The following is a 15,522-nucleotide window of genomic DNA, read 5'->3' as shown; positions in this document are numbered from 1 at the left end:
GCCTAACCTAGATTACTGTTCAGCTATTCAGGCTTCAAGATGCTTTTTGTTCATTAAATTTAATTGTTTTGGAAAATACGAGTGATAGGTACAGGAAAATAACCACAATTAATGTAAATGCTCATAAAGTAATTTATTGATAAAATATCATATTAAATCACAATAAACTATGTAGGTATGGTATAATAAACTAGGTATATTCAACTGCAATGTGATGATCGAAGGACCGAAAGAAGGTGAAGGAAGGAAGATATTTGGGACGTTGAAGCGAAAAGTTTTGTGCTTTTCTGGATGTTAACAACATAGTAATGCCTCAGTTCACGGTAGTTAGGGATGATGACAGTTTTTTAAATTGTATATAAATTATGAGTACCTATGCTAATAGTAAAGCAATTTTGTAAAAGTAACTGGGTATCTGCGATCATTACTTTCGGAGCTACGGGGATTTAAAGAGTCAGATTTGCGGCGCAGCCGCGGATCCCTAAAAACCGCCCTATACAAAATGGTACGAATTAATGACGTCGTAGGTACATAATCATCGTTAGATTTGTATGGACGTTCAAACAATTACTAATATCTTTGTTATTTGTGCGTTTATAGTTCATAGTTCATTTTTAAAACGTCACATTTAATGTAAGGAAGTTAAAACTGTATGAATTTTTATCTAATTACGATAAAAGATTTCTAATAGATTTTGAAATTTTATAATCTTGTTTATTTTGCAAATATCCAGACAATCTTTGCTTTTTATGTATAAATTAGTTCATATTGACCTTATTTACCCGAATGTATCATAAAAATCAATTTATTCAAACCTATAGTCATCATCCCCATTACTCCATTCAAAGCATATCTGTTAAAAACTTATAGTTATAGCAACATAGACGTTACTGGTGATGTTGTTGATGTTGGCTAGCTACAGCGTCTGGGAATCCATTCAAAAGTATCTAGCATATAGTGCCACAAACTTATCTAGCCCGGTAAAGGTGTTGTCATCACTGTTGTCGCGCTTCTAATAGGTATAATGTTTCGCGTATCCCTTGTATGTATGTATGTGGCGTATGTTAATAGCATTCTCTATTGGCATTATATAAGTGGATAAATTAAAAAACGAAAATAACAATAACTGTAAACTATATGAGAGTATGAGCAATGGCGTAGCTACCCAGGGGTAGGGGTACCCAGTTTGGCGGTGCAATATCCTGGGGCCCCAAGCTTAGGAGGCTCTCGAATCCTTACCAGAAAATCGCAATCGAGCTAAACTTGGAAAATTTCGAAAACGTAAAAGAGCTGATGAAAAAATAGCTTATAGTATTTATGTATTTGTACATATACCTACTTATTAAATATTTGTAGTGGTTTTCTTTTATTTGCACTGGCGCCCTTGGTTACCTAGCTACGCCACTGAGTATGAGAGTAGGTATACAGCAAAGTAAACAAATAAAAAATGCGACCCCGTGATGTTAGTTCCAGTTTGGACCACCGGGTCAGAAAAGTTTGTGACACCATGATCATCGATTGAAGTCATGATGCAGCACTACTTCGGTGGTCAATGCGCGGAGGGTGAGGGCGCGCGCCGCTCAGGGGAGGCGCCAGGGGTGGAGCCTCGGCGACCGTGGTTTGGACTTTTCAGCCGCACCATCGTGTCCAGGTGACGGAATCTAAAAACATTTAATCATTATTATTTAATTAGCGGACGCCTCGCGGTTTTACCTGCGTAGTTCCCGTAGTATAAAACATGGCAACGTAAGTAACGTGGCTTTCAGTTGGTAAAAGAATTTTAAAAATCTGTTCAGTAGACAGAGATCACCCCCTACAACCTCACAAACTTCACCGTATAAAATTAGTTTATGCAGAAGTCAGAATAGATAAAGATAATCTGATCTAAGGATTTGAAGTACGATATGATACGATTAGGTGTGTTTCTTTTTATACGGATGTTTTAATAACATAAAATTTAAAATTTTGAAAAACCCCCGAAGGTCATGAAATTATTAATTACACTCTCGATCAAGTCATCAATTATTCTTTTTCAAGTGCGCTTTCATTTATGGAGATCCCACTCTAGTATATTTGCCAACTTTAACCCCCCAGCACTTTTCTTAACACACTTAACGGCTTAACCGACTCGCACATAAATTACCCTTTAACAAAACAAACTAAATTGAAAACGGTTCATCTGTTCGGGAGCTATGGTGCCACAGAAAGACAGACACGTCCAATTTATAACACCCTTCTTTTTGCGTCGGGGATTTAAAGTTGGGTTGTTACTTATAACTGTAGAACGTCTGAACGGTTATGGATGAATTTGACACAGAGATAGATGCTAGTCTTGCAGCTAGAATAGATTTGTTTATCCTGGTATTATACATATAGATATTAAGATAGTGAGTAATTTTATACTTGGGTGTTACCTCAACGGCAAATCATTGGCGTCGTTATCAACGCTTTGAAAGAAGAATGCAAGCGGCCAGCTTATCCAAGACGATTGTTTCCTGTAACAGAAACATATTAATCAATATTTTACACGTAGGTAGATAATAGATATAGGTACCTACCTACTGAACTACGAATAATAATAATATTTAATGAATACATCTTACCTAATATTTTTATATTTATGTCCGAATTCCATTAGGCCAGTCAAATAAGGATTTCACCTCGGAATTAAAGATAACCTTTATTATTTGGTGTTATAAACGATGTATCAAAAGTCTTGTAAAATCTCGTCTCTGCGCCATAATTATTCAAGGCCCAATACAATTGATCACAATACAAATTATATTTCCAGCCATATTTAAAGAAGGGGCAGAGAGATAAATACAAATTTTTCGAAAAATTGTTAAACTTACGGTGTTGACGGAACCAGTTGAATAGATTCTGTTTCGGAAGGTGTATCCGGAGTGGCGGGTGCCGGCTGCGGCGGCGTGCCTGGGCTGGTGGGTATGGGCGGCGGGGTCTTGTTGATAGCCGGGTTGTAGATCTTCGGGTCGCTGACCATACGCACGAAGAACGACCGCTTGTGCGCCAGAGCGGCGCGGTGCTTGCGGGCGCGCTCCTCGTTCAAGTCCTAAATGTATTAAACAGGTTTATACCTTATATCATAATTAGCAGACGCTCTGCGGTTTCATCCACTTAGTTCCCGTTTCCGTGGGAATACGAGCATAAAATACTATAGCCTATCACATTCACAACGTATCTTTCTATTGGTAATGAAATGCTGATTTTCAAAACTATTATAAGCTAGCCACCCACGGTCCGATATACCGACATGCCTGCAGTGCTGCCGGCATGTGGATATGTCGGAACGTGGGTGACTAGCATAAAATACTCGGAATTTTCAAAATCTGTTTAGTAGATCAAGAGATAACAACTTCACAAGCTCAAAAATTTACCTTTTTATAATTTATTAGCATAGATTAGGTACCTGTTATTATCATACATGGTGCCTCTTTAGCCTAGTGGTTATACCTTGTGGCATTGGATAAGGAGGTCCTGGGTTGTTATTCCTAAGAAAATTTCAGTAGAAATTGTCACCCAGGAGTTGGAAGTTCGTTGTGTTACACCCCCTTATCACGGAGAGCATGTTTAGCCGTCGGTTCTTATTAAAAACATCTGATAGTGACCGTTACAAAAATCAAACAGTCACCTTAAGCCCGCCAGCCTGATCTGAATAGACCTATCTATTAACATTTAACACCTCTCCTTTAAGAAGGGCCCTGTAGTGAATTGATGATGATGATCATCTAAATAATTTTCTTACCCTTTCTTTGTCTGGACCTTCGATCAATTCCGTTGCGAAGTCTGTTATAATGTCCCAAGCAATCTCTGTAACAAGTTTTGTAACAATGAATATAGGTTTAAATAATAGTTAGGTACCTACTTAGTAGGTAGCTAAGTACCTAAGTACTAAGTAGGTAGATACCTACTTAGTACTTAGTAGATAGGTACCTACTTAATAGGTAGGTAATAAAATGAAGAGATAGATAAATAATTAAAAAAAATTTGAAAAACCCCGAAGCACCCCGTAGGTCACGAAGTTATTAATTACGTTTAGGTAGACACACTCTAGATCAATTCATCAATATTCTCTTTATGTACGCTTTTATTTGAGACCCACTCGAGTATATTTGCAGATATTCGGTTATTATGGTGGTTCGAGAACTTTTAAATGGCTCAACCGATTTTCATCAAACATGTCTAAGAACAGTCGCACTTAAGTCAACTTTCATACCTACAAAACAAACTAAATTGAAATCGCTTCATCGGTTCGAGCTATGTTGCCACAGACTGACAGAGAGACAGACACGTCAAACTTATAACACCCCTCTTTTTGCGTCGGGGGTCAAAACGAAGTTTACGAAGCCAACCTTTACTAGTCGGAGAGGCGAATAAAGAAGAATTATATAGGTAATAATACATTTTAAATCTATACTTATAATAAATCTGTAGAGAGGTCAATTGGTTGGGGGTGATTAATGATCGATACTGATGCCAAAAATGCAATCAGTAAATTTTGTCTGTCTGTATGTTCGTTATAGAAACAAAAAGTAGGTACTCGACGGATTTTAACGAAACTTGGTACAATTATTATTCTTCATTATAGTATAGTATACTTTTCATCACGCTACGATCAATAGGTGCAGAGCACTGACGGGAAATGTTGGGAAAACGGGAGAAATAGGGGTAGGGTAGGGGTAGGTTAGGAGTAGGGTAGCAGTAGGGTTTCCGCTAGTATATTATACGAATTAAAATTGATGTAGTAGGTACCAATATCTTCCCGAGTAGCATGTTGGCTGACTACGCAGAAGCGGATAACGAACTGCTCCCGCACGGAGGCTGGGACCATGTGCAGTTTACCAGACGCGTTGATGTTTGTCAGTAACTTCTTATTGAGGTCGTCGATCTGCTGGGACGTTTCATCGGGACCTCCAACAAGGCGGAAGCACACCAAACCCAGCTGATAGAACAGTAAGTATATTAATTAATTTATTGATATTAACCCTAAGTTTATACTATTTTTTTTTAAGTAGGTATATTTGCCATTTTATATATGAATACGTAATATTCTAGTACCCATCTAATTAGTCGTAAAGATTATGTATGGAGTGAAGTAGATAGTCGTCAACAGGGATCGAACTCATGACCTCATGGTGATGAGTCAATAGTACTATAGTAGATAATATCAAACTGAGTTATTCCAATATTTGCACTATAATTTTAGGAATATTGTCGGAATATTGTTTTTTTTTAAACCCTGGCGCTTTCAGTCTCTACATTTATTAGCCACACTCTGTTAAAAATTTTTTTTGGAGTTATAACTATAGTCCAAAGGGCATGCTTCGAACCCATGACCTTGCGATATTCAGTTCGGCCACTTTGCCTCGAAGATATTGAGGTTCTCTAAATAATCCATAAATGTGTTTGTTTGGAAATTAATGGGGACAATTTTATGATTGATAGCTACATAGTTGCCTACCTTGACTTGATTGCAAACTTCGAATCTTTCGTCCTTCTTCACGAGCTTTTCGAAGTATTTCGCCAATTCGCAGTGCCGCCTCACATACTTCTGTAAGCCACTGATGCCGTAACTTCTCAGCATAAACCACAATTTGAGTGATCGAAAGCGACGGCTGAGCGGTATCCCCCAGTGTCGGTAATCGATTGCGGTGTGATCGTAACAGTGCTGTAGGTATAGAGGATCCACCACCAACGCAGAGGTGAGTAGGTATCGATTGGTCACCCATAGTAGGGAGCAATCGAAAGCCGTAAGCATCAGTTTATTCGGGTTCGTGTTGAACGAGTCGGCATATTCGATCCCAGCTAGATGGCATTTATGTTCCGGACAGATGAATGCGTTGCCGGCGTAAGCTGCGTCGACGTGGAGCCACACGGATGGAAACTTCCTCACAATGGGACCTATCTCTGGTAAATTGTCGAACGAACAGCACGATGTCGTACCCAAGGTCGTCGATACAAAGAATGGCACCAGTCCCGCTTCCTCATCTTCTTCCATGGCCTTTGAACAAAATAATAAATGCGGCAATTAGAACGTATACAAAAGCCATACTCGATGTGCACTGTTTACCAAAAAAAAAAAAATTAGAAATGAGGGTAGAAAACGCATATGTAGATATAGTTTTTTTTAATGTTGTTCAAAATATATTAATTTTATCTAAGGTTATCAATTAATTTTAGTTTCAGAACAAGTTAATTATAATTATTATTATCAATAGGTGCGATTTATACCCTCATTTTTAATTTGTTTGTTGGTAAACAGTGCACATCCAGTATGTCTTTAGTACAGGTGGTACCTACGAGTACCTGTGGCCTGATAAAATGTCTTTAGTAATTCGTTTGAATATAAATTGTCATCTATAGGAGAGGGTCGAATGATTAAATTTTCAATATTCCCGAGACTCAGGTGGCACAATGCGGCGTATTGCCTCTCGGCTCGCCACGTATTTCCGGCATCCGCCGTTTCATTAGACGCTGCCGCCACGGCGCGAGTCGGTATGATGCGATGAGGCTCGCCTCTTCAATTACCGCCCGATTATTATCTGAATCTCATCGTAGCGTAACTTACTTCGTTATCGCATAATTTTCTTAATTTTTGTGGTGTTTGTAATTATAAATTTGATTTTTATTAATAGGTAATTGGAATTTAAATATTTTTGATGGCCTCCGTGGCGCAGTGGTATGCATGGTGGATTTACTAGACGGAGGTCCTGGATTCGATCCCCGGCTATTGAGGTTTTCTTACTTGGTCCAGGTCTGGCTAGTTAGTACCACCCTACCGACAAAGACGTACCGCAAAGCGATTTAGCTTTCCGGTACCATGTCATGTAGAAACCGAAAGGGCTGTGGATTTTCACCGTTCTAATAAGTTAGCCCGCTTCCATCTTAGATTGCATCGTCACTAACCATCAGGTGAGTTTGTAGTCAAAGGCTAACTTGTAAAGAACATATGTATATAAAAAAATCTATAATGGCTCAATAGATTGAATGTAGTGTTCATTTTCTTTGCATAATTTTCCACAAGCTAAAATTTTTCAAAATACTTGCTTAACTAATTTAGAGGCGGATTTCCTCTAAGGAAAATAAATATCCACGAATATTTTTCAGCTGTGGGAATCGAACCCATTGCCGTGGATGCAAAAAACATGGTCACTACCCTGCGCCACTTGGCCTTAGGGAAATAAATAGCTAGGTATTCTAAACCTGATGTCTATAATTAGATTATCTTAATTACTTACCTCTTTTAAAGTTTGACCTCTCAAGCATCCATTTTCATCAGGTTGTAAGATGCGTAGCTTAACGAAGCTGATCATAGCAGCCTTTTCAACGCCGGAATGGGCCTCTTTCGAACAATACGCTATTAGCTTGGAGAGCAATAGACCCTCGTCAACCGTCGGGAACTGGTGCTTCAACCGTTTGATGCCGGCCGCCCTCGCCGCTAGCATTGATACTAGGACACACTCGCTCGCCGACCCCTGCCATTACATAACATTATAACTATGCTACTAATATAAGGAATAATTAATTTATTTGCTTTTCCTTGTGGTACAAAACTAACGAATCTAAAGCCTAGTTCGGACTACATTAGTATTTTAGTCGAGTACGAACGATTTTTGGGCGGTAAATCCAAAAATCGTTCGTACTCGACTAAAATACTAAAGTAGTCCGAACTAGGCCTAATCGACAATGCCACCCAGATCCAACAGAATATCTCCTACATACATTCCACTTCTAAGCTGGAGCATCCTCGGGAGATGTTAACTTAACATAGTGTATAGAGTAAGGTATCTCCTGTATTTTTACTGAGAATAGAAAAATAAATAAATTATTCCCTATTCATTCGACTTCCGCATGACTTCCGCAAAGTAACGCATGTAGGTACATTCCTATTATTTTCAATAATAATGGACAAACAAACAATCAAAGTTTTTAACATACTGTGATTATTATCAGCATTTTTTTAAAAAATTGTTTTTTTTTTTTATTTTGTATTTGCAAGCGCTTAGCTGGTGGAACGCGCTAGCCTAGAAATTCACTTTTGACTTGAAGATAGGTACCCATGTTGTAGGTAGTGGGGAATACGGAAGCTGGAATCTTTTAGATATAAGCACATTTTTCATTGGCAGTTATTTAAGTAAGAGTAAGAGAGAGTATTTGGAGCTTAAAGAGTTAAGCTCATAACACTTATTGCGGGTCAGCGGGCTTAGATCGCCATCACGTGTTATGATCGGTATACCACACACACAGTTAATACTAACACTACCAAATTCCAAGCTTCTCGAAAGAAAGAGAATCTCATTATTTCAAAGCCCATCCCAGAAAGCTGACACAACAGAACATACAGTTTACATGTTTATTAATAACTAGCGGACGCCCGCGACTTCGTCCGCGTGAAACTCGATGTAAACTTTCAACTACCCCTACCTACCAATACCCTACCCTAAACCTAACCTACCATACCCCTACTCTACCCCCTACCCTACCATACCCTACCCTACCTCTACCTCATTTTCTAATTATTATGAACTAGCTGACGTCGCGCGGTTTCACCCGCGTGGTTCCCGTTCCCGTAGGAATACAGGGACAATATATAGCCTATAGCCTTCCTCGATAAATGGGCTATCTAACACTGAAAGAATTTTTCAAATCGGACCAGTAGTTCCAGAGATTAGCGCGTTCAATCAAACAAACAAACAAACGAACAAACAAACAAACTCTTCAGCTTTATAATATTAGTATAGATATGAACTTTATTCAATAGGTAACAATAAAGTCCAAATTGACTACGTTTTAGTTGGAAAACATTTGTATGGGAAAAAGAAAAGGGCTATTTTTATGGTTCTTCCGGCAATTATTCGATTTTTTCTCGCCGTAAAAACCACCCTAGAACTCCAACGAACATTTTAAAAAAGAATTGGCCAAATTGGTCCAGGCGTTGTTGGGTTATGCGCTTACCAACGCATTTTGGGATTCATTTTTATATTAAAGATTAATCTTCTTCACGTTCTGCGGATCATAGGATTTTTTTTATTCCGATTAAATAATTTAAAAATTGTCTTTATAATTTGGCAACTAAATAATATAAAATTCAATTCAGTTTAAAGTACTAAAAAAATAAATAATGAATTCTTTTAGAACCTAATTAGGTACTCACCTGAATGACGCCGCCACCTTTACTGCCTTCTTCAAGTGCTAGAAACGCGGGTGGTAGTCCTATAGCTTTTCCTGCAATATATGTTTATAATAAAGTAGGCACTGGATTTTTATTTGAGATTCAACTCGGTAGCAAAAATATATTACATTGAAAACCCTAAAATTTAAAATACAAATATAGCCAATACAACGTTATAAAATAAATCCAAGTAAAAGTAGTAGCTAGCTATTAAATTAAGAGATCATATTATGTTTATTTTGAAAGTGATAAAGTATTGTACGGAAGGATTCATATAATGGGGTAGGCGGTGGACCTAACCTACTCTTTACTCGTACGAGCGTCTGTTTAAACAAGACAAAAGGTTTAAATGAAAATGTATCATGACAACATAGATAAGTAATCTAGCCGAACAAAGAACCCGGTTATGAGGGTACAAAGATATTCGGATGTCAGTAGTTAGTCCGTGATTGTAAGGGGTTGATTTCTCTTACATAAATAAGTAGGACCCACATAACTACTATTCTTGCGTAAAAAGAGAAATGAAGATAACGCGAAACGACGAGTAGCGCTGCGTAAAAGATCATCGCTGCGTTATTTTTTATAGTAATTTACAGATCAAATTTATATATAAGTGAGTTGTCTCCTGATAGTAAGTGGAAAACTATCACCTATAAACATGAAAAATAGAGCATTTTACTTCACGGGACTTGTAATATACACTTCCTACACCTTCCTTCACAAGGATGTCAAGCAACGCATTGGACTTATCTACTCATCTACTTGCATCCCCTGCTTATAAAGTCTTATTATAGTTGCGTACAACCTGGGCCTGTAAAACCATGTGACACGTCGGCGTCGGTTCTCTTTCTACATACACTAACACTACGAAAACAAAAAAAAATGTATAAGAATGACAGATCCGATCGATAACTCGATCACGTGACCGTGAAAAAACATTTTTTAATTTTCGAAGCGTTTGCGATTGTAGAAAAAGTATCGACGTGTCACATGGCCCGTACCGGAATCGGGATATGGGACGTATAAAGGACGCAGCACGCTGTACGCTGTACGTGGCTGTACGCTGTACGTTGAGGGTAGGCGGGCTTATTCTGTAACAATCACTATCTGATGTTACTGCGTAATGATGGAAGCGAGGGACCGTCAGCTTACTCGTAACATGCTCCCAAGACTGTATCACTATTGACTTCCAGGCTGAGTTTTATTGAAAAATTATTTTTAACAAAAATAAAAATTACTCACCCATCCAATCTAGCATAATTATTTCCAATTCCGTGCAGGCTGGACTTGCTGCCTGAAAATAACAATTTTTATTATTTATAATATACTAGCTTTTTTATTTTTTTTTATAGCGGCTTTTATATGGGTAGCGGCGGTATATGGCCAGTGGCCTTGAACATTACCATTATCAACCGATAGACCTCCATTGTAAATCGTCTAAAAAACATGTTCTAGTTTCGAATGCGTCCGGCTTAGACCATTAATATCTAAGGCGTCCGGTGATTCCCTTACCCGCTTGGTGTCATCGGTTCACCTAATGGGGGCTCGGCCAACACTGTATCTAGATAGGGAAAAATAATTTACTCTATATAGATACATACTCTACTTTGATCTAAGCATACATTCACTGCTGGCTGGGTTGTTATTTTATGCAAATACGTTCCCGTGGCGTATTCACCAAATGCAAACGAGTTCGAACGTGGTGGGGTTTTAGTCAATATAAGAGTCTACAATAATTATTTTTCCCTACCTGCGAGGATGCTCCATTAAAAAAAAGTGTAGATACTTATAAAAAGACTCTCTCTAAAGAATATTAACGTAGTAGCATACGTAATGAAACCCTGTAAAAATACGTTCTAACTAATGCAGGCCTACATGATTATCTCAAAATTATTAATTAACAAGGTTAATGAAAATGTTAGCAAGTATTTTTTTATTATTTTCGTCTTTTAGCTTTTTCTGTGATAGTGATTATTGGAAAAATTAAAAAGGGTTGGCCACATACCTAAAAAACATTCATTAACAAGCCATATTCGGGTCATTATTGAGCACGGGTCTCCATTCAGAATGAGAAGGATTCGACCTTAGTCCACCACGCAGGCCGAATGCGGATTGGCAGACTACACACGTAGAGAATTGAGAAAATTTTCATGTATGCAGGTATCCTCACGATGTTTTTCATTCACCGTTTGAGACATGATATTTAATTTCTTAAAAAGTTGGAGATACATGCCCCGGACCGGATTTGAACCTACGCTCTCCGAATCGAAGGCATAGGTCAAAACATTAAAACGTAACTGTTAATAGCCCTTTAGATTTTATTTTTAACCCATACTAAAATCGTTAGCAGAGTGGCGCCCAACGTGGAGTTCCACTGTCTATGAAGCTTTGCTTTTCCGATATAAGTTATTCAAAGCTACCATTACATTGCAATCAATACCGTCGCTTGTCTTGATGTCCACTTTCCAACTCAATATCATAAATTGTATATTTTTATTCCACTTATTAACATTAAAGTTTATAATGTTAATGGAACGGCATAAAACATTTGAAATTGAAATATGAAATATAATAAATTTAAAATGCATTTTTATAATAAAATTTCTCCAAATATTTTTTTTAATCAGGAAATGATTTTAGTTTTTTATTAGGCAATGGCATCACAAATGGTTTTGCATCTCTAAAACACTTTTTCTAATACAATTAATTTTAAGAATAACTTAGTTTGCAACAACTTTCCAACCTCCTATTTACATTATATTTTCTTTTCTGAATATTTTTGATAAACACTAAAATTTACCTACTTTAAATTTAAAAACCTACTTTAAATAAAACGGCAAATTTAAAGTAAAATGGTAATTTACCCAGGAAAACCCGATGCAGCCGATGCCCGCTGAAAGCATGTCTCCCAGTATAGAAGGGTATCCATTACCGGCTGGAAAATACGCGTGGAACCGAGGGTGCTGCCAATGTGTCACACCAGGCATGATCTTGTTCTCCACATCCCTCATGACGTCTTCCCAAGGCTCCGGGTGCAAGGGTGCTTCCGGGGGTAGAGCAGTGCGGAGGTACCCCGGCTCTACAGATGGTGTTACGCGTCGCGTCTTCAACGTATTCATGTACGTACATATATAATCGACCATCTCTTTGCCCCGTACGCGAAACTCTTCCACGTCCATAGTTCCGGGCTACACGTAGTGTACTGAACGAACGACGTAACACAAATGAAGGTTGGGTTGAGGGCTAGTGGTGTCAACGGCGCGATGTCCTCTGGCCGACTCCAGCACCAAATGGCAGCACTTCTTGTTCGAGAGGACGACGGAACGCGGGGTGTCGACGCCTGTGAAGTGTACGGTTTTCAGAATACCGCCTCAAGGCATAAGCGTTCCGAGAGTATTGAAAATACTGTGACTCATTTTGATGTAAAAAAATAAGTTGACATACAGGAAGAAATTTTTTTTAGTGCGGATATTTTTATATTTTGTACATAAACAAAATTTAATGATCACGTATTTTTTCTTTTTTTTTTTTAACTCAAAAATAACAAAATTATCGTTAGCTAAAGTTATTTACTTTTGAACAGAATTTTAGGGTCACCCTATTGTGCGTTTATTTTATTTTCGTTTGATACCTAAAGAACGTCACCAGATCACTTTTAAGCTGAATATATCTTGTTTAGTAATAATATGTACATTATTTTGTTATTTTAGAGACATAAATTAAAAAAAAAAGTTACATAAAATGTATCGAACTGTTTGTAGATTTATATTCTATTAATGATACAGAACCACGAAAAAAAATATCCGCACTAAAGACCGAATCACCCTGTATATACAATATTACAATAATAACGGCTTAATTATTTTGAGTAAACCTATCTACATGTAAAGAGAACTATTTTAGTGTTTTAATAATGTCAAATATGGTATCATTTTCACATATTTTCCACCTATAACTGTTACTTATTTTGATCTATAAGTCAGTCACTCATTACTTAACTTCCTAAATATAATAGACTAGCGGATGCCCGTGGCTCTGTTTGTTGATCTGAAATTCTGTTTTTTACAAATCCCGCGATAACCATGGATTTTCCGGTGTAAAAATTAGCCTTTGTCCTGCTCCAATGTCCATTATATCTGTAACTATACCTAAACCAAATTTCACCCAATACATTCAGTGGTTAAACCGTGAAAAGGTGACAGATAGACATACATACATAGTTTATCTTAGCATTTATAATATTAGTATGGAATATGAATGTGTTACCTATTATATTTTTAGTAGGTAGTGGTAGAACTCTCTGTGACAGAGCTCGTCCATGTAACATTGCTGTGTTCGATCTGAATGCTATTGTTGCCGGTATAAGCAGTGCGTGCATAAGGCTCTTAACTAGGCTAGGCACTATTCATAAAAATTGTGCGGGAAAAAACTGGCAAAATGAGAAAATACTTATTTTGCTCTAGAAAGGGAATACAGTTTCGTAATGGTTTCTCAGGTTAGGCAATACATTTTTGCATCTATGAAGCCACTGGTAATTACCTACATTTCAAAGGCACAAGAGGCTTAATATCTATGTCTCAGGTTTACTTAGATACGTAAAGCGGTGAAGACGAGTTCCTAGTGAATGGGTCTTGGGAAGTGTTAGTTTAAATTCCACTAATGAATCGAATCCGTAAATTTTTTACAGATTTTGACGACCTCCTTGGCGCAGTGTTATGTGCGGTGGATTTCAAAGACGGAGGTCCTGGGTTCGATCCCCGGCTGGGCCGATTAAGATTTTCTTAATTTGTCCAGGTCCGGCTGGTGGGAGGCTTCGGCCGTGGCTAGTTACCACCCTACCGACAAAGACGTATCGCCAAGCGATTTAGCGTTCCGGTACGATGTCGTGTAGAAACCAAAAGGGGTGTGGATTTTCATCCTACTCCTAACAAGTTAGCCTGCTTCCATCTTAGATTGCATCATTACTTACCATCAGGTAAGATTGTTGTAAAGAATAAAAAAAAAAATTAGAACTAAAAATTACAGGTCAAACTGCCAAAAAAAAAAATTCGAACATCAAACAAAAAAAAAATAATCTAATCAAATCTAATCTAATCTTTTTAATTTTGTAGTTTTAGTCAATTTATACTTATTTTAATAGTTACATTTTATTGTACGAGTAGGTCAGAATTGACAATAAAGTCTCAGTAAAATCTAAACTAAACTCATTTCAGCTTTATTTTATGTTAAAAACATAAAATTTGTTGTAATTGTTTGTGTAACAATACAAATAAAAACATTTTATTAGTTCAAGCAGCCCGCCTGTCGCTTGTAACTCGGCCAACGCCTAACCGCCCGCCCTCCACGCCACTTCATGGAGTCAGCTATTTGTCGTGCTATGATACGTATGCAATTTTTCACGATCATCTCTGACTTAGAATGTTAATGTATTTTGTGTGATATTAATTCTGTGACTAAATTATAAAATGTGGCTTCCAATTTTCCAATTACTAACGATTGTATAATAGAGCCGTGATAGCCCAGTGGATATAACCTCTGCCTCCGATTCCGGAGGGTGTGGGTTCGAATCCGGTCCGGGGCATGCACCTCCAACTTTTCAGTTGTGTGTATTTTAAGAAATTAAATATCACGTGTCTCAAACGGTGACGGAAAACATCGTGGGGAAACCTGCATACCAGAGAATTATCTTAATTCTCTGCGTGTGTAAAGTCTGCCAATCCGCATTGGGCCAGCGTGGTGGGTTATTGGCCTAACCCCTCTCATTATGAGAGAAGACTCGAGCTCAGCAGTGAGCCGAATATGGGTTGATGACGAATATAATAGAGAATATGTACTCCTATCAGTGTTAACCTGTGCACAGTAAAACCAACTGTGGTTTGTGTTGCACTATGGTTAGGCTTAATTTAAATATGTGTATGTAGAATAATAAATAAATAAATAATCACACTATTTAATGTTAAGGCGAAAGTTTTTGTGTAGGTATGTAAGTATGTTTGTTACTTCTTTACGCCTCAACTGCTGAACTTTTGGCTGAAATTTATAATGGAGATCGATTTTACACTTGACACAGAATCTTTTAGATTTACTTTTTATCCAGAATAAGGCCATGGTTCCCGCGGGATTTGTGAAAAACAGAATTTCACGTATACGGAGTCGCGGGCGTCCGCTAGTATTCCATTATATCAAGTAGATATTAGTATAGTATTTTACTTATTACAAACTAAAAGCACTCAAACTGAGCTTTATAAAAACTTAACAAACACACTAATCATCTCTACGATTTTCGAAAGTTCCCCTCGATTTCTCCAGGAAGCCATCGTCAGATCCTGACA

General features: G+C 37.7%; 1 protein-coding gene across 1 annotated transcript; it reads right to left on the bottom strand.

Annotated features, from left to right (window-relative positions):
* Positions 1-114: 114 nt before the first annotated feature.
* On the bottom strand, positions 115-12,529 carry LOC112054855 (aromatic-L-amino-acid decarboxylase). The gene is made up of 10 exons (XM_024094776.2): positions 12,055-12,529; positions 10,433-10,484; positions 9,173-9,243; positions 7,257-7,493; positions 5,480-6,019; positions 4,771-4,960; positions 3,764-3,828; positions 2,853-3,070; positions 2,415-2,495; positions 115-1,661 (listed from the first exon to the last, which is right to left on the bottom strand). The coding sequence occupies exons 1-10, from the start codon at positions 12,367-12,369 to the stop codon at positions 1,550-1,552; spliced, it is 1,881 nt and encodes a 626-aa protein (XP_023950544.2). The 5' UTR covers positions 12,370-12,529; the 3' UTR covers positions 115-1,549.
* Between the last annotated feature and the right edge of the window lie 2,993 nt (positions 12,530-15,522).

The sequence above is a fragment of the Bicyclus anynana genome, chromosome 5 (assembly GCF_947172395.1).
Source record: "Bicyclus anynana chromosome 5, ilBicAnyn1.1, whole genome shotgun sequence".
Taxonomy (NCBI): Eukaryota; Metazoa; Arthropoda; class Insecta; order Lepidoptera; family Nymphalidae; genus Bicyclus; species Bicyclus anynana.
The sequence above is the reverse complement of the archived record's forward strand: the minus strand, read 5'-3'. Positions and strand labels throughout refer to the sequence as shown.